The sequence below is a fragment of the Anser anser genome (genome assembly GCF_964211835.1).
Source record: "Anser anser genome assembly, chromosome: 22".
Taxonomy (NCBI): Eukaryota; Metazoa; Chordata; class Aves; order Anseriformes; family Anatidae; genus Anser; species Anser anser.
The window spans coordinates 2,285,221-2,313,084 of NC_139743.1; the positions used below are offsets into that span (position 1 = coordinate 2,285,221).

General features: G+C 49.0%; 6 protein-coding genes across 13 annotated transcripts in view; 3 read left to right on the top strand and 3 right to left on the bottom strand.

Annotated features, from left to right (window-relative positions):
- BCL9L (BCL9 like) overlaps positions 1–11,497 on the bottom strand; it is an 88,360-nt gene extending 76,863 nt beyond the window's left edge. For 2 of the 4 annotated variants that reach the window (XM_083808328.1, XM_083808324.1), the window contains exons 1-2: positions 11,370–11,497; positions 2,794–2,948 (exon numbers count right to left, since the gene is read on the bottom strand). The gene's annotated coding sequence lies outside the window, so the exon portion shown is untranslated. Of the gene's footprint in view, positions 1–2,793; positions 2,949–6,287; positions 6,420–9,195; positions 9,891–11,369 lie in introns of those variants that run through there. The other 2 variants (XM_083808327.1, XM_083808325.1) reach the window with 2 other exon arrangements.
- On the top strand, positions 5,666–9,202 carry FOXR1 (forkhead box R1; the record flags this gene model as incomplete). Its single annotated transcript, XM_083808642.1, has 3 exons — positions 5,666–5,674; positions 6,900–7,168; positions 7,585–9,202. The coding sequence occupies 3 exons, from the start codon at positions 5,666–5,668 to the stop codon at positions 7,811–7,813; spliced, it is 507 nt and encodes a 168-aa protein (XP_083664768.1). The 3' UTR covers positions 7,814–9,202.
- On the top strand, positions 9,960–13,837 carry CENATAC (centrosomal AT-AC splicing factor). 2 transcript variants are annotated; one of them, XM_083808334.1, is made up of 11 exons: positions 9,960–10,110; positions 10,183–10,349; positions 10,429–10,594; positions 10,686–10,748; positions 10,940–11,004; positions 11,188–11,232; positions 11,396–11,501; positions 11,905–11,935; positions 12,340–12,429; positions 12,531–12,663; positions 13,116–13,837. In XM_083808334.1, the coding sequence occupies exons 1-11, from the start codon at positions 9,994–9,996 to the stop codon at positions 13,159–13,161; spliced, it is 1,029 nt and encodes a 342-aa protein (XP_083664460.1). In that variant the 5' UTR covers positions 9,960–9,993; the 3' UTR covers positions 13,162–13,837. The 2 variants fall into 2 exon arrangements, with proteins under 2 accessions (XP_083664460.1, XP_083664461.1); XM_083808335.1 differs by lacking the exon at positions 11,188–11,232 and having other exon boundaries at positions 9,961–10,110.
- Positions 13,838–14,165: 328 nt separating this feature from the next.
- Positions 14,166–16,171, bottom strand: RPS25 (ribosomal protein S25). Its single transcript, XM_083808337.1, has 5 exons — positions 16,047–16,171; positions 15,830–15,925; positions 15,252–15,435; positions 14,645–14,743; positions 14,166–14,225 (listed from the first exon to the last, which is right to left on the bottom strand). Exons 1-4 carry the CDS (start codon positions 16,047–16,049, stop codon positions 14,649–14,651), a joined length of 378 nt encoding a protein of 125 aa, XP_083664463.1. The 5' UTR covers positions 16,050–16,171; the 3' UTR covers positions 14,166–14,225; positions 14,645–14,648.
- Positions 16,151–17,897, top strand: TRAPPC4 (trafficking protein particle complex subunit 4). The gene is made up of 5 exons (XM_083808336.1): positions 16,151–16,350; positions 16,479–16,653; positions 16,729–16,832; positions 16,909–17,035; positions 17,430–17,897. The coding sequence occupies exons 1-5, from the start codon at positions 16,176–16,178 to the stop codon at positions 17,506–17,508; spliced, it is 660 nt and encodes a 219-aa protein (XP_083664462.1). The 5' UTR covers positions 16,151–16,175; the 3' UTR covers positions 17,509–17,897.
- Positions 17,898–18,012: 115 nt separating this feature from the next.
- SLC37A4 (solute carrier family 37 member 4) lies at positions 18,013–27,763 on the bottom strand. 4 transcript variants are annotated; one of them, XM_083808331.1, is made up of 9 exons: positions 27,524–27,758; positions 27,188–27,420; positions 25,509–25,752; positions 23,893–24,051; positions 23,421–23,506; positions 22,314–22,427; positions 20,970–21,035; positions 19,781–19,919; positions 18,013–19,496 (listed from the first exon to the last, which is right to left on the bottom strand). In XM_083808331.1, the coding sequence occupies exons 1-9, from the start codon at positions 27,669–27,671 to the stop codon at positions 19,330–19,332; spliced, it is 1,356 nt and encodes a 451-aa protein (XP_083664457.1). In that variant the 5' UTR covers positions 27,672–27,758; the 3' UTR covers positions 18,013–19,329. The 4 variants fall into 4 exon arrangements, 2 of the variants coding, with proteins under 2 accessions (XP_083664457.1, XP_083664458.1); XR_014574625.1 differs by lacking the exon at positions 18,013–19,496 and adding an exon at positions 20,095–20,233; XR_014574626.1 differs by lacking the exon at positions 18,013–19,496 and adding an exon at positions 20,091–20,233 and having other exon boundaries at positions 19,790–19,919.
- Positions 27,764–27,864: the final 101 nt, after the last annotated feature.

A 27,864-nucleotide genomic window follows, 5' to 3' on the forward strand; every position in this document is an offset into this window, starting at 1 on the left:
TACAACATCCCTGTTCCAAGCTGCGGCAAAAAGAAAAGCATTTTTTTTTTTTTAAAGAGACTTCCAGTGACATGGCCTCATGATCTCACTGACTCTCCGCTAGCAAGAACTAGGCTGAATCACACAGAACTGCCTTTTGCAAAGGCTTGTGCCCTAATACTCTGGTTGGATACTGCTGTAAGAAACTGAATATGATTCCAGCATCAGGCCTCACATGCTGGGGTTGAGAGGTGAGAACACACACTGCTGTCTTTAGATTCTTGATGCTGTCTGGTAAGAAGCCATGTACAGGCATCCAGTTTAGCCCTGAACCAACAGACAAAAAAGGTTGCCTATTGATTCTGCAGCTCTATAGTGCACGCAAAGTTGTCACTGGCTACAAAACCTGAAGAGTGTCACCAGATGAACAGAAATCAGATTTATTAACCTTAGCCCAAGTCTGTCATAGAATGGCTTGGGTTGGAAGGGACCTTAAAGATCCACCCAGTCTGTACTCGTGTCTGGGACTGCCCCGACCCAGGTGCAGCACCTTGCACTTGGCCTTGTTGAACCTCAGCAGGTTCACGTGGGCCAACTTCTCCAGCCTGTCCAAGTCCCTTTGGATGGCATCCCTTCCTTCTGTTATATTGACTGCACCACTCAGCTTGGTGTCACCTGCAGACTTGCTGAGGGTGCACTCGATCCCATTGTCTCTGCCACTGATAAAGATATTAAACAGTACCAGTCTCAAGACAGACCCCTGAGGGACACCGCTCATCAGCAGCCTCCACCTTGACATAGAGCTACCTGGTGCTTCCTTCAATGCGACACATTTCTACTGCTTTATTACTGCTGATCCCTGCGCAAAGTCACCATCCCACCGTTCCCAAGCACAACAGCCATGACCTGCATCTCTTCTAACTAAACACTGCACATGCTGGCAGCGCAGCTGCACTGTTGTAAGCTGTGATCGTGCCCTCATAAGCTGAGCAAGGACAATCACACAGTGAGTCATAGAATGGCTCAGGTTGGAAGGGACCTCAAAGGTATCTAACTCCAACCCCCCGACATAGGCGGGGATGCCACCCACTAGATCATGTTGGCCAAGGCCCCATCCAGCCTGACCTTGAACAGCTCCAGGTTTGAGGCATCTACAGACAAGCTCTGTCTGTATTCTGATAAGAGATCACTGGGCCAGGGCATTAGGTGGGGTTCTTGATTTGGTACCAGGTGGTCTTCCCTGAGCTCATGCCCCAGGGCGGTACATAGGCCATCAAGCAGCCGAACCAAAATCCTACAGCAGGCGGTCAGACCTGTGCATTAGCAGCATCCAGCGCAACGAACGCACTCCCCCTCACATGACGTGGGAGGGCCCGCATCGTTTTCGGGTCGCAAATGACATTATGGTAAGGCTTTTCAGATGCCTCAAGCTCCGAGGGCACCGCAGGGTGCGCGAACCCACACCGCGGACACGCCCTGCTCTTCCACCCTGCGCTCGTGCCAGGCATCCCCCCGGGGCCGGCAGGCACCCCGCCCGTCTCGGCCGCCTGCTGCAGCGCACGGAGCCGCCAGCCTCCCGCTGCTGCTCGTGCCCCGCCGCTTGCCGCCTCTGCCGGCGGGAAGGACTCAAAATGGAGGCCAGGCCACCCGGGCACAGGCCCCTCCCCCGGGCAGCGGCCTCAGCTCGCGGCGGGGGGCAGCCGGAGGGGCCCGGCCTCGGAAGCCCCCTGCGCGCCGCTCCCGGCCCGGGCCGCAGCCTCCGCCGTGCCGCGGCGCGGAGCCGAGCGGGCCGCGGGCAGCCGGGGCCGGGGCCGGGCCCAGCCCCGCGCTGCGCTCGGGCTGCGGCGGGCAGCGCCCCCTGGCGGCGGCCCCGCGGGAGCCCCGGGCCGAGCCCCCCGCGCGTCCGCTGGGCCGGGCGGGCGCAGCCCGGCGCGGAGCGCTGCCCGCTGCCGCCCCGCCGCTTTCAAACGGGGGAATCAAAGGGAAACGCCGCGCTTTGTGCCGCGGGGAGCGGCGCTGAAGGGGAGCGGCGGCGCGCTCGGCACAGAAGCGGTCGCTTCAGTCGTCCGCCAACTCGGCTTTGAAGTGGTTTCAAAAAAATCCGGGAGGAGGGGCAGAGATCCGAGCTCGGCTCTTGTACTGCAGCTTCACAGAGCCAAAGGATGTGGGGGGTACGCGCCTGCCCTGCCCCCACCAGCAAAAAATACTCCTCTGTTCAGAGAGAACGCAGCCTCGGAGCGTGAAGCGAGCGAAGGCGATGCCAAGCCGCTGCGCTGTGCCGGCAGCCGCCCGCGTCTCGCAGGTGCACAGGAGGTACCACGAGTGCAGCTCACCCCGTGCGCTGCGTTGGCTCTCCCCGCTGAGAAGCGCCCAGCAGGGCAGTCCCACCTTGCGCTGACCACCCCTCACAGCTCCTGAACCGCAGCTAGGTGCGTGCCACTTGGTCGCAGCAAATTCACGCAGAGAAAACTCATGGTAGCATTGATATTGTGGAATTACAGCCCAAGATTGACTTTGTCCCACAAACTGCTAGAATCCATCCCACAAGGCATATTCAGAGACAGCAATTACTATTGCCTGTCTCTCCTGCAGGTACCGTACTTCGCTGGCAGGAAATGCTAGCAGTAACATGCAGTTACCTATAAAAGAGCCCTACGGTTTGCAGAAGGAAAGCCAAGGTAACTCCCAATGCTAAGCTACGTGTTCACAAAGCCTCTCTAGAGTTCCTGGGGTTACGAGGCGGGAGGGGAGCTAGTGAGACTGGTGTTCAGTAAAACTGTCCCATCAAGCCACCTCCACGCAGTCAGCACCCACCTGAAAAAAGTTGTCCGTGATGAATCCAGATGCCCCGATCCAAGGCACCTCCAGCTTGCCGCCTTTCTACATCCTCGGCTCCATTCATGATGCTGATGCTGGCTACTTTGGCCTTCTGCACGTCAGCAGGTTCTCTTCTGTTTCACCTCCTGAGGCTGGAGGGTAGGAAGAAAAGCCGGGGTGGTTTTAGGAGACAAGCATGAGCTTCTGGTTAAACTGTGTGGCATAAAGAATCAGCAGTCCTAGATCTATTTGCTACAAGTTGACTCCATCAGTCTGATCAAGATCCATCTCCCCTCCAAAGGGAGGCATAGCAAGATGGAGCTGAGGGGTTACGATGCCTTGACCATGAATTGGGACCATCATATAAATTGACCATTTATACAAACCAATGGAATTGCAATTCAGCACAAGAATGGCCAAAAGCAAAATAAGGCTCTGAACCAGTGTCAGGTGAATTCACTAACTCCCCAGGGGATACACAAAGTATCAAAGCATACTCCTGGTTATCCTCCTGCAGTCCTGCTAGACATGCTCTTCCCAGGGATGATTTCTGAAAGCGGTGAAAAGAACTGTTTACTGTAGTTTTCAGACAAATTACTCCTTAAAGGAATCTTCTTTTTTCCACATTACAGCCTCACACATTGCCTTCCTTGCTTTTAAAAGGCCATGCCTGGCTGAAGGGCAAGCAGGTCAAGACACTTTATCCCTATGCAAGATTTAGCTACTTCAGAACTTCTTTCACTCTAAAAATACTTACGTTGTTCTAAGTTTATTAATATAACCACATCCAGTCTAACACTCTGATGCAAGTTTATTGAAGTATCAAAGGTTATGTGGGTAGGTGAGGCATTAATTGAGAGCATATACAGATAATCATGGGCTTAATGAATTACTATGCCTCAGCTGATGCACGCTAAACTACATGCATATGCTGTATGAGAGTTTCATTTCAAATAGAAAGGGGAAAGCAACTTTGTGGTACAACAGGTCAAGTGACAGGTAGTAAATTATTAAACTATAGTAGTTGGATTGTTTGCAACATATCCCAAGTCAAATATCAGGCTCCAGTGTCAGGAAGGGGAAAGAGGTTTTGATTGGGGCGCTCTCAAATTTTTTACGAGGAAACCAAACCACCAAGCACATCTTGTTTATACCTAAAGAATTTGACAGGAAGCATGTCTGCCTTAACGACTGAGCTCTTCACAGGAAGGTAGAAAAAGTTTTGCAACTGTATTCTTTCACATCTACCAAAAGCAAAGCCATACTGACCTGGTATTTATGAAATACCTAATAAAAACTACGCAAACCTTACTGCAGCATAGACTTCCAGGCCTGTTTTTATTGAAGAGGCAAAGCCAAGCATGCAAAATCCTCTTCTACCCTTTGAAGGTTACCTTTACAAGAAAAGCCTGGTTTGGTGTTTGACTTAGTTTTCAACAGCTTCTCTCAAAAGATGCAAATGCTCAAAAGGTGATAATAGTGACAGTAAACAGCACAGGAACACTTGGCCCAAAGCACTGCATTGCAATCCTGCAGTTGGGAAAAGCATCTTACCCATTTTTCATCACCCACCCACCAAAAAAACAACAACAACAACTTGAGGCCAAACCTGTGATGAAAGGTTCGCAGAATTCATTTTTAAGCTGAGATTCTCCCAAAATCATGATGCCAATGTTATGGTGCAACCTTTTTAATCAATTGCCAAAACCAGCCTCTTTCTGTCACCCTGCTACAGGCTGACAGCTTGTCCCTTAACAAGTCTACAGCTATGAGCATAATCTGTATGCTTCTACAAAACGGCCAATATGCGTACTGAGTCTGAAATCTAATTTCCTGCTGATACATTCCCCCCCTCCCAGCTTTAGTAAAATGTAAGATACTAAAGCCCCCTTTAGGGCTTTAGTAAAATATAAGAACAGGAAACAGAGCCTAGGAGGTAGTACCTCTTTTACTCTCGATCAGCTTGCTTACTCCACCAATATTAACTATTTAGTCATTGGAAGGGTCTTTAATAGGTATTTGGAAGTCTGAAATAGAGATGAGCCTTTCACTCACCTGTGTGATCCCCTTTAAAAAAAAATCACTCGGCAATACAGAGCACTTCATACTAGTAGAATTCTTTGTGCTGCTCTCACAGATCTGGCTGCATGTAGCATCTGAAGATTACTTTGCAATAAAATGTACTTGAATTCTCAGAGTAAGTAATTCTGGGAAAGCCTGCATTTAAAAAATGGCCTTGAAGAATGGGATATGGCAGAAGAACTCAAACTTGCCATCACTAATGATCAGTTTCTCCAAGGTAAAGGTCGCACAGGGATTGATTGGCTAACTTTCTTTTAAAAAGATTTGTCTCCAAAACTCAGGTGAAAAATCTAATCTAGAACTTACTATTTATGAGAGTTTATAAGTTAATAAAAAGACCATTTTATTTCACTTTTTGTTTAAAATGCAACGTTAGACATTTCTTATTGTAATTATGTACCAAGTATGCATCTCTCCTATTTTCTCCTGCACATACTCTTAACAGCATCTCTCTTAAGAGCCCAGTCTCTTCCCTTTAGCTGCCATTCATGAGTCCTTATGCCCATATCTAAGTCCCACTCTCCTGAAGCCCAAAGGAAGGAGAGAAATCTTGGTGTGCATAATGCAGGCCCTGGTCAGCCATTAAGCCAAAATTAGTATTTTCCCAATCCAAATTCTGTGCGTTGTACACCCTGGGAGAGAGAAGGATCTAAATCCTATTGATTCACCACATTGTTTCTGGACTTACAATGTCAACCAGCTACTGATGAGAAACTGAGCTCTTGCATGCTGAATTGGCAAGCTGGCCCCCTGGCACACTGGTGTGCACTCCCAGGGAAACTGACGGATGACCACGGTAAGTTTGGGGCATGGTATTACCCACAGAGGCTGGTGATATTTTTAGGGTATGATATGGGAAAGGGGCTTTTATTTTGCTAAGCAGAGAGTCTGTGTCTAGACTGGAATTTTTCTAATCTTCAAGTTTGTCCCTCTCTCAAGGACAATGATACAATTACATAGCTGTGCCTGCTGATATACTTCCCTCCCAATGCTACCTTTTGGGTAGATAAACTTGGGAAAGGAGTGCTGCTGAAGGGAGTAATTTACACTCTTCCGGCTTGTCTCACTGAAGAGAAAAGTAAAATATCAGAGCTGAGCACAGTTGTTTGGGCTAGCTGTAGTGGCGTGAGAACTCGCAGTCATGCATGCTGTATGCAAACAATGAAACAAATCACACCACTACTTAGAGAGATGAGAAGGCAACTGGCAACCTTTGCCTTGGAATTTGCATTCCGTTAAAGCTTCACCAGCCTGCTTCTAGGCAGCCGGGTCTAGCAATGGTCGTCAGGCAGAACCACTGGAGTGACGGTTTTTCTTCTCCTTAGAGCCTGATGTTCAGCCTCATCTGTGGCTGTGGGTAAACCCCAGCCCGGTGTGCCCTGTCACAGGAAGCGCTGGCATGGACTTACCCGGATCCGACAGTCCAGTAGCCTTGGTCACCGCTGCCACAGAGACTTCTCCAAACACATCCAGGGACTATTCTAATGCAGGCCGTACTGAGGAGGATGTGCTGACATCTTTCAGCAAGGCTTAAAAGGTACGTGAGGGAACTGCTTAGGAAGTCCTAACTGTCATACGTGCTTAGCAATCCTGCAGGAAAACTGAGCTGGTTCAGCAGTTCTATAAGCAGCTGCCTCCTGCTACAGCACGGGTCAGTCGACGCACAGAATCTGTTTGATGAACAGGATGAGAGCACAAAGCGCAGGAATAGAGGCTGAAGTTTTCTTCATCGGTAGAACAAGGGCAGCATAGCTATTAGCTCAGTGAGGTTCTCAGCCCTAGCAGGAGAGGTTATTTTTTCCATCATCCACTCATGACTAGGCCTCTTGGCTGAGACCAGGAGGAACAAATTAATTCAGGAAAGCACTGCACCTCCACTAGCAACAGGGCTGAGATCTGTCCAGCTTCCTATACATGGTCTGCCACATCCAACTTCCCCCAAAACAAAACAGGTTCTCTCTATTCCTCATTCCACCAAGGGCTAATATACCCATATCCTTTTTTGCTCTTCCTCTCCCCAGCTTACAGAGAATGAAGGTGACTCATGTGCAGACATCCCGTTTCCTCAGAAGATGCTGGAAACTCCCAAACTGAAGGCGATGCCATTGCCTCACAAGTCAGAAATCCACAGATCTCAGAGCATGAAGCTCAAGCACACCAGGCAGATAAGCACCAAAATTGAGGGAGGCTGGCCCCGTCCCCCCCTTAATTACTCCATTCTAATCACCCTAGCCCTATGCAACAGCACAAATGGCAGCCTGACTGTACAACAGATCTACCAGTTCACACGGTATCCGCTGTTCTCCTACCTCCTAGTGTAGGATGGAGTCTTTGACGTTTTTCTGAAGAGCAAGGATACAGCATTCAGGACTTGTTCAATTCTCAGCTCTGCCTTTGGCTCAAGATGCTGCTGAGCAAACTGCTTCCCCTCTATTCTTACTAGGGAACATGGGTAGATTGCAAAAACACAAACTTGGAAGTCTTGAGACCCAGCAGCGAGACCTGCTTGGTTGCAGATCCTTAAAGAAAAAATGTCTTTTGTCTTGCAGTCCTTAGAGACAAAATGAAGTGCTCATCCACTCCAGCCATCCACACAGGTCAGGGAGGAACCTCTCCTCCTCCCTGCACTCAGATACGATGTATTCTCTAAATTATTGCATTTTATTCACGGCGCTTCAGCTCAGTGCAAATCTCTTCTCTCTGCAGGCAGCACTTTCCATTTTTTCAAACAGCCCCAGCGGGCTGGAAAAACACTATCCGACACAACCTGTGCTTCAGCAGCAGCTTTGAGAAAACAACTTGTTTTGTGTGCAGAAACGGAAACCACAAGTCACAGCTGTGGAAACTAACTCCAAAAGGGCACCAAAAGTTTCACGAGCCTCTTGTGCCCAAAGAGGCTCTCGACTTGGTGAGGATACGGAGAGGGCCAAGCTGAACACTTGATAAAGAGGACCCTACCCAGAACAGAGGCCTTATCTGCTTTTACCTATACTTAAGCAAAGGGATACCTGAGTTGCTATGACCCTCCCATCCCCACAAGCAACAGAGGGGCTTCTGCTTGCTTTCTCTTTAGAGAAGTCCCTTCCCTGCTTCACAGGCAAAGCAACAAGAGGGTACTGTACTATGTTCAGGCATAATTCTATTCTTTCCACATCTGGAGAGAAACCTTTCAGTGTACCTCAAGGAAAAACTTACTGGCTCCTCCTCACAACTGAGTTGCTACTGCAGAATATTGCTGGATGCTTCTCCCAAGCTGGGGAACAAGCTCAAGCACAAGGCACTCAGATAGAGTTGCCTATGACCGCAGCAGGCATCCAAGCCAGTACGCAGCCACTACACCACTCAACGCCAGGCTTATGAGATTATACTAGATAATTAGATAACCCCACAAGTAGGTTAAGTCACCAGACCACCAAAAAAGCATTCTTAAATGAACCTAACATAGCTAGAGAAGCCAGGCTAAATTAAAACAGAGTCCTAATCTTAGCATCGTTTTGCTTAGCAATACAACACCTGTCAAATTAATATGGATTAAGACTGACTGAGGCTCTAGTATCAGTGCCTGAGTGCTCATTATGGTCCAAATAACTATCGCAAATTCCTCTCTGTATCTTTTGCAGAACTCATTAAATCTCTGTTTGGTCCGTGACTCCTTGTGGCTCCCTGCTTCTGGAACATGTGCTAGCACATGTTTTCAAACCAAGCTTATTTGCTCAGGTGCTGCTGCAGATAGTTTCCAAACAAAGAACATGCTGTAGAAGAGCAGCGAGCATCACGATATAAGGACTCAAATTTAGAAGTGGGGAGGAGAAAGAAGACCATCTCCTTCCCTTCAGTAAAGCACTTTTTTGCTCCCAGTTCATCAGTAGTTGGACACATCTCAGGCTGCAGAAGCATTTTGACATGTGGCACCTTCAACACCTTTAAAACTTAGTCCACCAGGCAAGCCATTGCCTCTTGTCATTTTCTTGCAGTGCAGAGGGCTAAACTGCAGGGGAAGGGTGATCTGAGACAAAGGGTCTCAGTCTACAGGTCAGAAGCTGAACAGAGAAAACATCAGCTGGCTGAGTGAGAAGAGCCAATACCATACAGACATTATTATAAGCTGTTGCACTTCCCTGAGGAACTGTAAAAGCATCAGACAAGGTTCCACAAAACTGCTGGACAGCCTGCTTTGCAAGGTGCTTGGAATGTTTGCAACACTCATTTAGCAGAAATCAATGAGCACTGCAGAGCACTAGGACAGCTATCCTGGAGAGGCAAGGACATGACATTAAAAAAAAAAAAATAGAGCTTGCTGTTGTGTTGTTGACTTACTTGTCTCTCCAGCAAGAGGTACAAAAATCAAGTCCCTAGGCCAGAAGTCAGGCAGGTAGCACATTTGTAGCGTTCAAGAAGAGCTGATTTTTTGTATCTTCTTCATAGTTTCTGCAACAATTGTTTGAGTCGCAGCATGCAGTTATCCACAGAGTGCCTCAAAAGCTACTGCCTCTCCCCAGCTGCACAGCAGGAGCCAGGGCACCCTGTTGGCAGGGGACAAACAGCACATAGTCGTGGTGCAAGTTGTGAAGTTCACTGAGCTGTATTCTACACCTGAGGTACGCCGAGAGGACACTAGGCGACAGCCCACCTGAGCCTGCCCAACAAAGCAGGCTGGGTACACCTGGAGCTCGACGCATTTCACCTGCACATCCCCAGGAGCGTAAAGAACAGACGTGTTACTCGACCCCTAGCCTCAAGTCTGAACGCACGCGCTAAGACAACAGCTTCCCGACCAGCAGAAGGCACAAAAACGGTCGCGAAGGCAGGGCCTGCGTAGCTGGGCCCAGATTTCACCCGTCCGGCTCGGGGAGTCGGAGGGCAGCGGCTCGGTCCCCACGCACCGCCCGCGCGTTCCGCCTGAGCGGGGTGTGCCGGCAGAGCGGTCCTCGCAGGCCTGGCTGCGCGAGGCGGCAGCACCGAGCTGCTTTCCTTAACCCGGGGCTGCGGCCCTGCTACGGCCCCCCCCTCCTCCCAGCCCCGGCCTGGAGGCGGGGCGGGGGGGGGGGGGGGCGCCTCGGGGCCTCCCGGCCGGCCCCGCCCCGGCCCCCGCCCGCCGCCGGCGCCTGCGCGGCCATGGCGGTGCACTACTGCGCGCTGTGCCGCCGCACCTCCTTCGCCGGCCGCCGCCACCTGTACGGCGCCGCGCACCGGCGGCGGCTGCGGGAGGCGCTGGGCCGGCTGCAGGAGGAGGTGGGCGCGGGGCCGGGCGCGGGGCCGGGCGCGGGGCCGGCGCAGCCCCCCCACGGCGCTCCTGTCCCGCAGGTGGCGGCGGCCCGGGCGGCGCTGGGCGGCGCGGCCGTGCGGCGGTACGAGCCGGCGGAGCACGAGCGGCGCGTCTGGTGCCTGTGCTGCGGCCGCGCCGTGCGGCGGGACTGGCGGCGCGGAGGGGTGGCGCTGCCGCAGGCCGGGCTCCTGCACCACCTGGCCGGGTAAGCGCGGGCCGGGCCGGGGGCGGGCGCCGAGGGCGGGGGAGCGCCGAGGGCGGCCCCGCTGACGGAGGCCCCGCAGCCCCGAGCACCGCCGGGAGACGGCGCGGTTCTGGCGGGAGAACCGCGCGGAGGCGGCGCTGCGGGAGCGGTTCCTGGTGTCGCCGGAGGACTACGGGCGCTTCGCGGCGGAGCTGGCGCAGGCCCTGGGCGCCTACGAGGAGGAGGAGGAGGAGCGCATCCGCCAGGTGGGGGCGGGCGGCGCGGCCCCCCCGGCCCCCCGCAGTCCCCGTCCCCCCCCCCCCGCCGCCCCTCACCGCCGCTCCGCTCTCCCCGCAGATGGCGGCCCGCATCCGGGAGGCGGAGCGCAGGCAGCGGGAGACCGTGCAGGCCGCCCTCGAGGTTGGTGCCGCGGCCGGCAGCTGAGCCGTATCCAGCCCTGGTTGCGCCCGCTGGCCCGGGCCGTGCGAGCGCTGGCAGGCGGCGCCCGGCCCCGGGGGTGCTGGGGACGGGAGCGGGGGACTGGGGAGCACCGGGGGCACGCTTCTGCTCAATACCAGAAATATTGTTCCTTTTTCCTGAATCAAACTCAGCCTCACACAGAGCCAGAACTTTGTGCGGGACCTTCTGTCTGCAGCTCCACCGCAGCACCCACAAGGTAAGGATGCGACGTTGCTGCCAGCCTCCTGTCTGGCTGCTGCTCCGCACACTGCTCAACATCCGGGGCAACGCAACAGCAGCAGTGCTTCTTGCCTGCTTCTGCTGTTGGCTGGAGCTGGGACTACCCTCACTCACCTGCATCTTTCATCCAGATTAACGTTTTTTTAAATCTAAACTATAGCAAGCAACATATGCACAGAAAGAGTACTCTCTCATCCACAAAGAGGTATGTAAGCAGTAATAGCCACAAAAAGCAAGCACGGTAACTTTTAAATGCCTAACGTTATCATACACCAAGAACGCTTCTTTTTGTTCTTACCGGAAGGCTTCCCAAACACAAATACAGTGCTATTTCTGGCTCACCTCTCTTTGTGGCTCCTGTGTTTCAGGGATTCCTCTCATAATGCCGAGCAGCCTGGCCCAAGCAGCATGCAGACAGGACCCGATTTAAATTGGATGGAATCAGGCCAGGCTTTGACCTTCATTGGCCACCAGGTGGGGGCAGTTATCACCTGATTTTGGTAACAAGCGTGATTTAAATAGCTGCAAGTTTCATTAGCATGTGTTACAAAGCAAAACAAGGGGTTGCAGTTGCCCCAGTGAATCTCTGTTGCTGAAAAAGGCAGCTTTGCAATCAGGCACGCAACTAGCTTAGAGTTTTAGTCAGCTAGCATTAACTTCAGTTTAAGAAAACATTCTTTAAAATACACTGTAAAAAAGCAAACACTCCTTTAAAGACAATGGAGAAGTCTCCCTCTTTCTGCATCATGACTTAGTACTGGAAGGGAAATTCTCAGGCATTTCTTGTATACTGGAATGCACACGATGTACAATCTTTGTTCAGAGATAATCTTAAAAGCATTAGTTTCTAATCAGTGTTTCCTGTTTCTCATAACAGGAAACAGAAGGGAAAGGAAATGTTCACACAGGTAAGTTGCCTGCTACTTGACTCACTTACTTACTGTCGTACTTGAGTCTTGAGTTACAAGTGTAACAGGGAAAACTGAAAGCAATTTTGGAACAGTTACAACATAACCAACAGGTGCTCACTCTCTTGCTAAAATACTGACATTCTAAAATAGAAGAAAACACTTGAGTACTATGAAAACTCTATTGGCACTGCAAAGCCTGTGCACTACTGCTGGGCAGACTGTGTGGTTTTAGGTGTGATCTGCCATGGCCTTAACCAAGGCAGGCCAGCTTCTTTTTCTTAAAAAATGAAAGAGAAGGACAAGCTGCAGGTACAGGGGGGAGAGGCGATATTCTTCCCTACCTCAAGCTAGGCACTTAAGATATCTTCAGTGGTTCAATACATTTTCCCTATGACTTCTAGGTGCAAAACCTCCCTGGCTGACAGAGGAAGATGAAGGGGATGGAGGTGAACAACAAATTGGACCTTCATATGAAGAATTTCTAAGGCAGAGTGAGCAGCTTGTATACGTTTCAGTTAACTTCAAATTAATTCCAGTGCTGCACTAAAGAACCAAAAGGATCTTTAAAAACTAACTGAATAAATTCTTTTAGAGGATAAGCAGAAATTGAAAAAGCTCCCAGCAGACCGCGTTGGTGCCAATTTTGACCATACCTCTCAGACAGGCGACAGCTGGCTTCCTTCCTTTGGACGGGTTTGGAATCACGGCAGGAGGTGGCAGTCCAGGTAAGTTTCAGGGTAGCATGGACTGACACTGGACTGGGGGTATGCAGCTTCCTTCTTCAGGCTACTACTAATGGAGCAGCTTTTGTGGTAGCGAGCGTGCAGAGAAAATTTTCCCACGCAAAAGAAAGGAATTGCTTCACACAGTGCTCAATCCAAGCAGAGAAAAATACACTAAGGTCTCTGTCTTGTCAAGCTTGGCTACCTTTTCAGACTTGCGTACCTGTACTTTTACACATACTTGTTGCACTGACACTTTCAATTAAATACACTGGACATCTGCACCGACTAGCTGAAGAGACTGCTGGGAACCACAGTTCACTGAAATAACTGAAAAAGTTGAGGGAGCTTCTGTTCTAAAATACCATGCGTAACACTGTCTTACTTGATAGATGAGGGAACTTTCATTATCTCTTTAAAGGCTGCTGCATCCTGACATCTATGCTCTCTTTCAGGCATCAGTTTAGAGCTGAATCAGGGGAAAAGAAGAAGAAAAGGTGATGAGAAGAGGACCACAGAAGAAACCAAGCTCTGACCTTTGTGGAAAAGTAGACTCTAGTTAGCTGTAGCTTTGCCAGCGCCATGTTTGACATACATCTAGATGCCTTCAGTCCCCTGACCACAGAATAACACTACGAGCTGAGCACTGTTGCTGAAAGCTACTTTGCAAGGGGATTCACTCCCCCTGTAAAGGACATACTGTGTATGATTGATTTCTGAAGTCACAGACTACACAAAGACAGCTATGCCATGTCTTCATAATCAGAAAGCTCAGCTTACACAGTGTACACTGCACGTAGCGTGACATCTCTTTATTTCTCAAAAGCTTAGTTTAAATAAAGTTTTTTAAAAAAAGTCCTGTTAGTAGACCAACTGAAATTCATTTGGGATACAGGGCTACTTCTTATAGCAACTGCTGTCCTATGCCTGTTGTTTTGATTTAACTTTTTGTGACTTAAACATTTTATAGCTTTCAGAGAAAGGAAAAATCCAGTTCTGCCTCATGTCAAGGGCAACTGTAATTAGTCCTCAGTAGAAGAAAGGCTGCCTCAAAAACTTTCCCTATGGGTAGTTATTCCTTCTAATTTAAAGAAAATACTTTTACTTTATTTAGGGTTCCTAACCTACACTTCCCCTAGCCTGACTAAGGCTGTTCCCTTGTAGAGAAACACGTGGTCATGGCTTGTTAGAGGGAGTTTAAGTAAATAATTAAAATGCCGTACTACCCCCTTTCTTATCTACAGTGCAAGAAATCGTCTTCAATTTTCCTCTCACTAAAACCGTATATTGCTTGCATCACCTACAGCAGCTATTTATGTTAAAAGTTCTTTCCCTTTTCCCACCATAAAAGAATTTTTACGGTAATTTGCAATGCCATATAAATGAAAAAAGCTTGGCAAAACCTGGCTAATACAGGAAGATAACTTGTGACCCATACCAGAATCCAACAGCAAGCACGTGATAGTAATGAAAAATACACATTCTTGAAAAAGAAGCATGAAAAATTATTTCAATAATTTTATTGTGTGCATCTACATATGTTGTTGAAGAGGTCACTGGAGAACCTGCAAAGCAAGAAGTCCCAAATCAGACCCCCAGTTCAAAGCAAACCAGCACAAACAACCTGGAAGCTCCGCCTAAACAAGGCCACTCAGTCACAGCATGCTCTGACAACAAGGGAAGCACGCACCCACCTGCCCTATAGCTCACAAAGACAGGAGAGTGCACACTGCTTTCCCCCCATGGTGGGCAATACGGACATAACAGCAAATTGCTCTTTAATTCTGGAGAACTGCTGTTTCCGGTAACACTACCCTAAAAGTGACTCGGAGTGCAAGCAACATCCTCTGAACATACTGGAGAAATGACCAGTCCCAAACCATGTGGAACTGTGCGTCCCAGCATCCCACCACTGCTGCACATAGCTGTTTGTTAGCTGCTGACACAGTAAAACCCAGCACCTTAACAGAGCCCATGGTCTCACCTTCCTATGCATCCTCCCCCGCAGCAGGCGCATCTCCACCTTTTGTGTTTCTAGTGTAGATCACTTGGGCTCGGTGCTTGGACACCAGTTTGATCAAACCTGTGAAAAAGATGATTGAGTGCACATCTACTAGGGGTTGCTGGGGATCTTGTGCTGCCCTGGGCGATTCTAAAGCAGTGGGCCAAAAGATACGCAATAGGAAATACTACCAGGGTACCCAATACCTCACGTTAAAGGCACTTAAACATGTGATATTAACCCAATAACCACAGGTTCCACTAAAAAAAGAATTTGAGTGTTAACAGCACTTTGTTACTAACACATGTATGCAGGGCTTTCGTTCAAGCCCAGGAGCAGCTGCACTGCAGCCTATCCCTCTGACATTACTTCCTTTGTACAGCCTTATTACTAAACACAGCAGAGTCCACTCCTTAGTTTGGTGCGCCTTTAAAATACAAGCTGAGGCAGTGGCTTTTAAAAACGCATGCCCGTTTGCATATTTCATGTGGAGCACAAAATCTTGTAGGTCAGCCCTTGGAAGGAAAAAACCAAAACTTCTAATTCAAGCAGCTTGGTGTTTTGTCAGGGTTTTGAGTGAGCTTTTTACCTTTGCTGAGCAGTTCTTGGAGAGCAGCCCTAGCCAAAGAACCTCGAATCTTCAGTCTTTCTGAGACAACTGCTGGTGTGATGAGCTTGTAATTGGGTACTTCTTTACACAGCTTGTCATAGGTGGCCTTGTCAAACAGGACGAGATTGTTCAACTTGTCTCTCACTTTCCCCTTGGACCACTTCTACTTGAAGAGAAAAAAAAACCCAAAGCACTAAGCCATCTTCTGAGCAGTAACAAAAGACTGAACTTTGGAACGTTTTAAGAAATGCACCCTCAAACGGGTCTGTATCACGCCACGGGCCAGAGGAGCGATGAAACGCACACGTTGCGGAGAACCCCTCCGGAACCTCCCCAGGCCGCAGGTAACGCCCGCTTTCACTCAGGTTTAACGCCATCCCCTGCGCCTCACCGCCGGCCGGACAGCCAGCCCCCAGGGACCCGGCGGACCCCCCCGGCCGCACGCTGCTCGCAGCGGGGCCGCGCCGCGGGGGGGGGCCTCGAGGAGCCCCGGTACTGCCCCGGTACGGCCCCGTCACGGCCCCGCCGCCCCCCCGCCGGGCCCCGCAGGCCCCCACCTTCTTCTTGGCCTTGCCGCCGGACTTGTTGACCGGGTCCTTGTCCTTCTTGGCGGACTTGCCCGCGTCCTTCTTCTTCTTGTCGTCCTTGGGCGGCTGCGAGAGGAGAGCGGAGGCGGAACGGTGAGCAGCGGGGTCGGGGCACCGCCGCCCGGCGCCCCCCCCCCGCCGGGCCCCCGACCTCCCCCCGCGGCCCCCCGGCCCCCGCCGCGCTCACCATGCTGCGGCTGCGGCTGCTGCTGCTCCCAAGATGGCGGCGGCGAAAGGAAGCGGCGGGCGCGAGGCGGCCGCGAGGCCCCGGCGGGGCGGGCGGGGCGCGGCGGGCGTCACTTCCGCGGGCGGCGCCATGGCGATCTTCAGCGTGTACGTGGTGAACAAGGCGGGCGGCCTCATCTACCAGCTGGACCACTACGTGCCGCGCAGCGACACCGAGAAGACCTTCAGCTTCCCGCTCGACCTCGTCCTGCGCCCGCGCGACGAGCGCGTCGTCGTCGCCTTCGGGCAGCGCGACGGCATCCGCGGTGCGCTGCGGGCGGCGGCCGGGCCGGGCCGGGCCGGGGGGGGCCGTGCTTGGCCGGGGGGTGCTGAGCCGGGCCGGGCCGAGCCGAGCCGTGCCGGGCCGGTCCCGCTGACGCCGCTCTCCCCGCAGTGGGCCACGCCGTGCTCGCCATCAACGGCACCGAGGTGAGCGGGCGCTGCACGGCCGACGGCAAGGACGTGCTGGAGTTCCTGAGCAACCCCGCCAACTACCCGGTGTCCATCCGCTTCGGCCGCCACCGCCTCTCCTCCAACGAGAAGCTGATGCTGGCCTCCATGTTCCACTCGTGAGCCGGGGCGGCGCGGCGGGGCCGGGGGGCGCGGTGGGGTGGGCGGCGGTGCTGAGCGCCGTGTCCCCGCAGGCTGTTCGCCATCGGGTCGCAGCTCTCCCCCGAGGTGGGCAGCTCCGGCATCGAGATGCTGGAGACCGACACCTTCAAGCTGCACTGCTTCCAGACGCTGACAGGTACCGGCGCGCCCCTGCTGCTCCGCGGGGCTGCCTCGCGGCCCGACCTCCCTAACGGCGGTCTTTGTGCCTCCAGGGATCAAATTCGTAGTGCTGGCTGACCCCAGGCAAGCTGGGATAGACTCCCTTCTCCGAAAGATCTATGAGATTTACTCCGACTTCGCTCTGAAGAATCCTTTCTACTCCCTGGAGATGCCAATCAGGTAAGGAAGAAGCCCGCTTTTAATAATGCACCCTCAGCCCCTCTTCAAGTTCTACCTGGGCAGTAACAAATGCCGACACGGGCCTTCAGTAACAAAGCAGCACGCTGCAGGTACGTGACACTGATCTGCGCTTTGTCCAGTGCTGTTCTTCTGGAGAAATGGGAGATGCTTTTCCTTGGTATAATTCCTGCAGTCCTAACATAGCCCCAGAACCCGTAGGAGAAGCTTTAACTTTACTTGACAACCAAGCCAAGGATTGACAGCAGTCAGGTTGCTGGCTCTTGACTGACAGAATCTCTCCTTGAAGGATGCCAAGCCAGTGTAGAGATACTGTCTTTCTTAGCTTGTTCTGTAAGTAAAGCCCCCCCCCTTCTTATTTTTCTGAATATTTCAGATGTGAATTGTTTGATCAGAACTTGAAGCTTGCTTTGGAGGTAGCAGAGAAAGCTGGATCGTTTGGACCTGGATCATAGAAAACATGTTGCTTGTTGCCCAGATTCCTTTCTCTAAAGAGCAGGGCCTTCTTCCCTGGCAAACCTCTCCCAGATCTCCCTCTTCCACAGCAGAGACCACATATCCCCAAACAGGCTTCGTATCTGCCAAGATAATGTTCTGGCCCATTCACAAAATTTACCTTAAACAATTTATTACTACTGTTTACTTCCGGGCCACAGAATCTTCTTCTGTTGCAGCTCCACTACCCTTGAGTAAGAAAGGTATGGTATAGGCTCTGTGGCCCTACTGCAGTCAATTGTTCCCTTTCATTTCATAATTGTATATATGTATTTTTCCTGTATAGCTCTAACTTATGATTTTACTAAGGGTTTCTGTGTAGAAGTAATAAACATTCCTTAGAGAGGTGGATGGCTACTTGTTTTCTGTTAAAGGGTAAATTGGTGCCAGTACCACCTCATGAGGATAACCTGTTTTAGACAGTTCTGCTTTCACCATTCTCCACAAGACAAACAGAGCCCTTATGACACTGCTCCAGCTTTATTTCACAGATAGTAGAAGATCATATATAATTAAGTACAAAATGTAATTTGCTTCCATTATTTTAATTAAGACTGACCATCTACTCTTGCAACCGAGCTGTTCAGCAAAGTACACGTGGTTCTTCAGGAGCTGAACTCCCCTTTTCCAGTACCCCAAATCAATACATCTTCCTGCGGAAAATGCAAGGATATTCAACAAAATCCTGGTTAAAAACTTGAGTCTACTTATTGCCAAAAGTGGTGGGTTGGACAGATCAGTGCTGCCTGCTGTCAGCGATATTCCTGTTCAGGCCTTCTCTCTGAGATAGCTCAAGCCCTTACCCACAGCCATAAGAGATGCAGTTTTTGCCTGAAAACATTCTATGCTACACATCTTCTACTGATAAAATACAAGCCAATACTAGAAATAGTAGCTATCATAAAACCCAGCTGCAGAAGATGTGTGCCAGTGGCAGCTGCTGTTGCAATGCCTGCTGCAGAGTCAGTTTTTCTAGCAGCTTGCAGAGCACACTGCAAATCAGACTTGGCAGCAGCTCCTACTTTGCAAATCATTAACACTGTACACAGAAATCACACTGGGCAGGATCAGTTCAACAGAAGGAGCTTCTCTAAATGCTTTCCCCTGAACTACCAACAATTTCTTGGAAACTTGCCTATTTCTAAGTGCTGAGGAGAATCACATCACAGCACTACATTAGCGTTCCACTTGTCCAGAGCATAACAACACCCTAGCTTATATAAAACAATCCTGGGTAAAGCTGTGAAGCTGTACTGTAATAATTATTCACTGGTCTTGTCATGGTTCCAGGGCAGAGACAGCAGAGAGCTCACACCCAAGTCAACTAAGACAGCCGCATTTACAGCAGCTGCAAAGGATGAATGAATGTAGAAAAGGTGCATGTCAGTGTCCCTGAACAACGAGGCTAAACTAACAGTTAATGGTTAAGACCAACAATAAGAACAAAACTAAATGTGACAGCACCTGAAACCAGCCTGTCATTTTTCAGCACTTTCAGTTGAGTAGCTCGGGCCGTGAAACCTGCCTGCTTCACCAATAGTGCTGTAAAAAGGTCATACAGTACAATCACTGCACATGTGAACTGGCTGAATTATCACATCTCAAGGGATAAAGCAATCAGCAGGAACCTTGTGCCTTCAGGCACATGAAAGCAAATGAGAAGTTGACATATTTTTATGTAGGTTGCAGCAATAGTTAAACTCACTCCTAGGCCAGTTAAATAAGAAACAAATATAATTTGTGTCAGCACAGGAGCATCCTTTTCTCCAAGCAGCTTATCCTCAGTCAGCCTTCCTGGGAATTCGGCCCATTTTGGTGCGGATGTTCCGCAGTAAGAAGAAAGCCACGGTGCTCCCAGTGCAGGTGATTTCAGCCACCCAGAAGGCTGTGGCCCAGCTGTAATGTTTGGCGATGGTACTGAAGGGTAGTCCAGCCAGAAAGCCCCCAACTGTAAGGAAAAGAAACAGAAAACTAGCAACACTCAAGCTTCTCAATTTTATCTGTTGATACTTTTTTTTGATGTTTTAGAAATTCCTCAGGCCTAAAAGTACATGACAAAAACCCATCACATACACCAGGAAACATCTTTGGGACTTCCAACTCCATTATGTCTGTTTGTTAGATGCCTTGCCATGATCGGTAACTTGGCACCTAAGGTCACACCATGCTTCATCAAGAACAAACATTGGTAGCGCTCATTTTCTGGGGAAAAGGGAAATGTGCATGACTCACCGTTGGCCATGAGAGCCACAATGGCATGAGAGGTGCCACAGAGGTTGGCAGGGGCACTTTCGTTGGCTATCACCCCAAACAGAGCGATCGGCCCGTACGAGGAGAACCCAAACACAGCTCCCAGAGTCAGTATCCACAGCTGTCAAAACAAGCAAGATCAGAAATGGGATCTTTGCATCTTACCACTGTCAGTCAGCAACTACATAGATTCTATGCAGAGTAAAAGGAAGAGGTTTTGAGATTTTCCAGCTGACACCAGTTCCCTGGCCTGCAGACAGAAGGGCTCAAGCCGGTGACAGACCCCATGTACCTACAGCTCAGCTGCATCTCCAGCACGCCAGAGTTAGCCAGTGCGAAATTTCCTCTCCTGCAGTTCAGCCCCTAAGCCGTGTACACGACATGCGCCAGTTTGCAAGAAAGAACCAGAACATAGAAGAAAGATGGGCAACGAGCCTGCGAAATGACAGAGGAGAGCTGTGAATCAGCTCACTTTTAAAAATGAATCAGGAGACACCTGACTAAAAAAAGCCATTCTCATTTTAGATGCAAGCAACTGATCAGAGGATCTTTATTTGTGACAAGCCACTAGTTGGTAACTTCTATGTTACTAAACTAAAACAGCAAACAAAAACAAAAAGCAAAACAGTAACAAAAAAACAAAACAAACAGTTTCAACTTCAGTGTCAGCTTACACTGAAAAATTCTGAGCCAGGTAGTTTTTTAATTACTTGTGAAAGGACAACAAAGGATAAGTAACTCTACCATCTCAAGATTTTAGCATGCTTTATACTTTATGAACAATAAAAGCCATTTCAAGATGCCCAGGAGGGATTAAGTACCATCTTACTTTCCAGATGGGGAACGGAGTTAGGAAAGAACTTGCCAAATTTATGCGGAACAGTACCTGCAGGAGCAGGATCACTCATTCTGAGCATGCTCATAAAATCCCTTAACAGTCCTCAGAGCTTTTTACATAACATTTTTAAATACAGTTTTGAATTTAGACTTTCTACAGTAAATTAGTGCAATCAGCTGGTTATAAGAAAGGTATCTTTTACAAGACTTAGAGTAATCTTCTCAATGCCCTGGTTCTAAGGTCTGTAGTACTAACCAACCTTTCAGGACTGGAAAAAGGCATATCAGTGAAAGCAGAAACAGGCAGAGGAAGAAAGAAATGCAAGGCAGAAACCTCATGTTCTTTTAGGCCTGTAAGATCAGCTAGAGGTTGCAAGGCTACAGTCCAGAAGTGATTTTCCTGAGGAAGAAAAGAGTAAAACGTAGAAAATAAATTTCAGTTATTTAGCAGTCATTAGGTCAGATGCAAATCACATCTATACTATAGCCAGTAATGCAGACTACCCAAGCCAAGTTAGGCAGCAGCAGTCCAACACAGACTGTGCTGGCCCGTTTCTCTCTAGTGTAAAGAAAGAAAATGCACATTGACAGTTCTTGGGAAGGGTGAAGAAAACTGTCATGCTTCCTATCATCAAATTCTTTACCATTAAAGGGCTATTCTTAGAATTTACGTGCACTTTCTGCCTCATGAAAACTTTACCACTTACAAATAGTCAGAATGCAAATACATCATTTCTTGGCATTTGATTTTAAAGTTGAAATGCAAATGATACTGTTCTCTGTACAGCTTTTTCATCAAGCTCACTGTTCCTGCAGTTTCCTACACAGACGTGTATCACTCTTCCCTTCCTTATCAAAACTGGTAGCCACACTGCACCCAGAACAACTGTTTGAGTTACAATGCTTTTTAGAAAGACTGCCAGCTAGTTTTAATGCTGAGAATCAATATGACAGATGCCTCTTCCAAAATGTAAACACACTGATTATTACTAACCAGACTCCTATTTCTAGGCTGGCTTGAGACTCCAGGATGCTGCCACATTTTTTGTTACTGAAGCTTCAAAGCTTCATTTATCAAAAGCTGTAAGCAACGTTAAGTTTGAATTCTTGCTGATCAACTCAGCAAAATCACCCTATGTTTCCCTGCAGAGGCAGTTCTTACAACACAATGTTATAACAGACAAAAATTACCCAAAGGTACTCTCTGCCAAAATTATTAATTTTTAAATCTTTTTACTATTACTAGTTTACACCTCTCAACCATTGTCCTCTACACAAACATTTCCATTTATTTATGATACTATTTTACATGACAGAAGAGGTGTGGAAATCTTATTGAAAATACTGAAGTAAAAGAATTAAAGAGGCTGAAGCAGTGAGGCAAGTGCAGAACTCATAGTTTTGATTGAATTTATGCAACTGGTTAGAATTCAAACCAGCAGTCAGATCAAAATCCTGTGAAAAGGGGAGCTTCCCATTCCATGCTGACTACCAATCAGCACCTGGTCAGCCTTTTAAGCCCCCAAAAACTAACCCTGCCATTCTACCACGTTTGTGAGGTTCTCCTCAAACCATGAAGCAGCAGCCCCCTCCCATGTCTGCACCCTGCACACAGCTGCAAGGGTGCTTGGCTGTACCTGCCTGCCGACCCGAGACACAACTGGTGTGCATGGATTACCTTGGGAGAATCGCCTGTGACTGTTACCCGGAAAAGAAACATGGATACACACATCCCTGCCATCATGGAAAGCAGCAGCGTGTGCCGAGGATTCCCATAGTTTGACAGACCGACCTGTAACACAGGAAGAAAAACGGAGAGTCAGAGCCTGGAAGGACTCTTTCCAATTTATATTCAGAATAGCTAATGCCATCCACACAGTCCAGTCAGAAACACAGGTGGCACATCAAAAGCACATCTTTTAGTGAGACTTCTGATTTTGGCTTAAGAAGAATCCACTGAACTAAAAAGGAAGCTCTTACAGTGATGAATGATACTTCTCTGCTGTCAGTTGTGCCCTCTTTCTACCCTGAATTTGACTTCAGATCCCACCACTGGATTTTAATTATTTCTTCCAGACAGAAGACAACTATCAACAACCACATCTGTCTTTCAACGTGGAAATTTGGAGTTTACAGGAAAAAAAAAAAAGTAAATAGAACAGATGAAACATCTTAAATCTCCCATCACAGAGGAGTATTGTGATCCCTAATAATATTGGCACACACGTTTCCCAAAAACTTTTAGGATATTCAGCAGTTGTTTTAGTGCACATAGCCGAACTGGATACAGGCCTACTTCTCTCAGTTGTGTCCTGCAGTGGCGACACCACTCTTACTGCACCTGCTGAACACCTTGGTTAAGCTGTTGAGATGGGTTGTGTCCCTCCCAGCCTACCTCTCCGTGAAGGGAAAGACATGGGTTAATCAAGAATGGTCTGAGTTTCAAAAGTCCCATGTCAAAGCAGTGTAGTTTAGGCACAAAAGTGCATCCAAAAGAAGAGCTTGGGAAGACAGAAGAAAGAAACATGACACTGAGAATGGATATTTTCTAGCATGAAGTAGCAATTCCCTACTTCCGCGTTTTGGTTATCCTGAATCTCCAGAGCAACATAAATGAGTGCACAAGGGGAACATTCTGCTCTGCTGCTGCTGAAGGTATTAGAGAGGGGAAAAGGTCATCTTTAGGCATTCGCAACAGAAGGCAAACACAAACTTAAAATTCTGAAGATGCTGAAATTGGCACTGTGTTAACTGCCCAGCACATCCGAGGGTCCACATTACTTACTCTTGCTACTGCTCTGTCAGAAAGGTATCCGGCAGCAATGCTTCCCACCAGGCCCCCAATCTCCAAGGCACTCATATAGGAACTACCTAGAACACAGGTGAAGCAAAGAACACTCTGTCAGGTTTGGTCACAACCGCAGAGTTGCTGTGCTTCAGACCATGCTCAACTGCTGTCAGCTCACTGTGAGTTTCAGGCATCTCTGCTGGACAAGATCCTCCAGTTCATCCTTGGGCAGGAATACCAGGCTGCCAGTCCCAGCAGGGCCCTGGCACAAGACAGCACTGAGGCATTCAGCACATGCAGTAACTTTTATCAGCATGTTATTTCAACACCTGTGTGTCCAAGCAGACAGGTAGGAGGTAGGTGAACAAGTCAATTGGAAGTGTACGGGTCCTTTTGCTGTACCCAGTCAAGCTCTTTGCAACACCTTCCAAATTGCAGCCCCATTTAAAAATGCAACTTTGCATCTTACCCACAAGCATAGATTGTCCCCTCTCCTGGATCAGGAAAAGCTGTCCCCAGTCAGTACAGCATGTTTTCACTCCAAAAACGACCAGGTAGCCTGTTGAGAGCACCCAAAGGTATGGCGAGAGGAGCAGCTCTGTCAAAGTGCTATTGTCGCTAGAAGAACCTGTAAGGAAGATCAGGAGGAGCCTTACTCTTACTGGAGCACAGCTACTGACCCACACCGACTCAGTGACAGCACAGAAAACTGTGCAAGCAAGATTCATGCATGAGAACATCCTTAAAGGGGAAGATACTCAAAGCAACTGCTAGTGAATGGCTTCACCTTCGCCTTGTCCTGGTTCTGTAGTGATTTCAGAATCTTCTCCGTCAATTTATGCCATATTCATTAAAGATTTCAAAAACAATAATCAAAATGCTACCCCCGGGAATTTTCTGTATTATGATTGCCAGTAAAGACAGGAAGATTGGGAATTTTTAATCAATGATAATTAAAAATATATGTTTTTCCATATTTTTTTGCTAACAATTTTAAGCACAGCATACGAAAGACACTATGTATACCCAAGGAATGATGCCGACTTTTAAGTTGTACCTTGATTTTTGCATCAAGTCTTCCAAAAACACCTACAAAACCACTCTGTCCCCAAAGACCACTCTAGGGAAACAATATTGTTTTCTTACAAAAGAGGTGGAGTCTAACAGCACAGACATCACAGGACAGTATGGATGATAGGATGAGTTTCCACTAACCTTTAAAATTCTACAGCAAACCTGTGTTGCAATTTTCCTCTACCTGTTCTGCTTTCAGAGAAGCATCATACTCAGTGGTCTGAACAAACATTTACTAACCAGATGTCCTAGGTTAGGACAGAAAACACTGAGCAGAGTCCACCACAAGCCAGGGGTCAAGAGAACCCATGGAGGGGTGAGGGGAGAACTACTTGTCCTCTGGCAACACAGAAGAAAGGCTTAAGGAGCCCCTGCCTGCTGCTACATTTTTTCCTCTCTGTCCAGTACCCCCCAAGAATATTCAGCCCACAGCACGTGGTGCACGAGCCCCAGAATATTCAGCCCCAAGAAAACCAGGGTGGTACTCTTAACATGAGTACTTAATACAGGTAGGGAGATGAAACGGCCATTAGCATCTCGGCAACAGGTCTGGCATTGGTAGACCGAAGAACAGAACTAAGTGGTGGTCAGACTCTTCCTCTGCTCTGCTGCACGTCACTTTGACAGTTTCAGAAGCCTAAATACTGGCCCCCAACTACAAACTGTAGTTTGGTGTATGTTTGTGGTTTTTTTTTTTTAATATATATATGTATCTTTTTGTGTTTTAGTTACAAATCATGTTATTTTATATATATATATATATATAAGAAACTAAAGCAAACATACATTTACATTTTATGTATGATTTCTAACTAAAAACAACAGATCAGTAGTTACCAGAATAAAGCTGCTGAAAACAATCCCTTATACATATCCTGCTGAGCAATAATTTCAGGAAGAAAGGTCTGAGAGCTCAATCCACTGAGAATGACATATTTGTACCAGAACACAGACAGAAGGTACTGCACCATCTCATATGGCTGCACACTTACAACGAAGTCTAATGCTCACCTTTCTTTCCTTTCTTGGTTCCTTGTTCAATGTTGGGTAGCCCAACATCCGATGGCTCATTTTTAATTAGGACAAGGCAAACAAAAGAGACAACCACGCAGATGAAGCCAGAGAAGGACAAAGTCATGCGCCAATCGTAGTTGAGAGACACAAGAGCAGCAACAATGGGGCCTAAGCCTCCAGCCAAGTTCATGCTTGTAGACAGGATTGCCCACCAAGTCCCAAATTGGGAAGGCTCAAACCACTGTGCAACAACAAAAAAAAATGGTGTAAGGTCTGAGAAAGAATATTATGAATACGAAGTTGCACCTGAAAATCTGCAATAAAGGCCCATAACGAGGGTTCTGGGAAACTCCAACACAGATCTACAGTACCAAATAAAGTGAGAGCCAACTCTTCTCTACCTTAGTCGTGCAGAAAACTCCAAATGTTACACGAGTGTCAGTCATAGGAGCTTGACAGGTGTTCGTACCATAAGCCAACTCAGGATTATTTCCATTTCCATGAAACTGAGACATGGGGTTGGAGAGAGTGCACAGTTCTGCATACTCACTTGACAGCAGCAGTGTCCTCCTGGAAATGTCTGCTGGCACAGTACCACAAATAGATAAGCAGAGAGTCGCAGGGTAACTTAAGGACTTGCTGTTGCATTAAGTATTAGGCACGATCAGTTCTTTACTGCGTTGTGCACTCAGAGCCAGAACCATTTGGATGGTTGTTGTCGACAAGAGAACATCTGAGATCTACATTCACAAACATCTTCACAAAATACTATGTGTGTTTCCATCATTCAAGAACTTCCATTCTGTGTACACAACCATCTCTGATAGTCCTTTTCTTGCCAGCTCCTCTAGCTTGTCGAATTAGACGCCATGCAGAAGGGGAACATGGTTGTTCATCACCTCCTTTCCCACAAGTACATGCATTCCTGGATTTTATATCTTTCTAAAAATCTTGCATTCACATTACCAGATCACAAGGAAATTTCTAAGTAGGATGGAAAGTACACAGATCTTTCCTTTGCATCGCTTTCTCTATTCCCACTAAACCAAGCTGCCTGAGTGCTCCTAGTAGAATTCAGAAGTGTCAAGGTTTGCACACAGAGCTAACTAAACTCCTTCCCCTCCATCATAAAGCAGAAAACAACGTGTTCCGATTAGATTGTCAGAAAAAACAAATGCACGCAGCTTATAGGCTGGACTCATACTGCTTCTTCATATGCTGTTGTTGTTCTACCTGAACAGGCTGCAATTTATAATGCCCAAGTTCACTGAGAGTACAGATACAGTACTGTTTATCGCTCCCTTGCCCCTTGCCCAGCAGAGAACAACAAAGAGATGAGGAGACCTCCATTTTCATGCTTTAAAAACTCAGTCCCAATGAATGACGTTTTCTATAATGGAGAAAGTATGCTACCAGTGGACACTGGGCATCAAACTTAGTTTGAGCCAAGACACCTACAGGATAGGACTAACAAACTCTCTCATTTTCAATGGGGGGAAAAAAAAAAAAAATCACAGCTAGTGGTTTCGACCTCCTTGGCTTGAAGGAGGCAGGAACGGGTGTGAATTCTTCTGAATTCGGAGCAACTATTCCTGCAACATCTGTAACAGACCTGCTGCTGGGTGAGCTTAAAACAAGAGCTGTGCCGTTTCCGACGTTTTTCGGTAAATACTTACCTTCCGCAGTATCTTCCCACAGGGCGGCCACCCGAGCCCCTGGGCCAGCCCGTTGAGAAACCAGAGCCCGGCAAAGGCCGTCACGGTGGAGCTCCAGGAGAAGACCACGTTGACCAGACCCACCATCAGGAGGCCGGACGAGAAGAGCCACCGCGCGCTCATCTGGTCCGAGAGGACGCCGCTGATGAACTTGCTGATGGCGTAGGCTGCGGACTGGCTGCTGGTGATGAGCCCTGCAGCGAGGCACAGGCCGGGGGCGGGCGGCTCGCCGCGAACCGGGCACGCCGCGGCCCCGCCGCTCCCGGGCCCCGGCCCCGCGCCGCCCCGGGCACTCACCCAGCTCGTCCTTGCCCAGCGGCACCTCGGCCATGACGGCGGGCATGACGAAGGAGAAGGTTTTCCGGTTGAAGTAGTACAGCGTGTACCCCACGAACATCGCCGTGAAGATCACCGCCCGGTACCGTCCGTACCCGCCGCCCGCCATCCCGCCGCGCTGCCGGGGGGCTGCCGGGCCGGGCCGGGGCGGGGCGCTCGGCAGCCCGGCCCCGCGAGCCCAGCGGCCGGGGCAGCCCGCGGCACCAGCGGCGGCTCCAGCGGCACGCGCCGCGCCGCGCCGCCAGCCCCGGCCCGCCCCCGGCCCGCCCCCGGCCCCCCGCGGCCCCGTTCCCGTTCCGCCC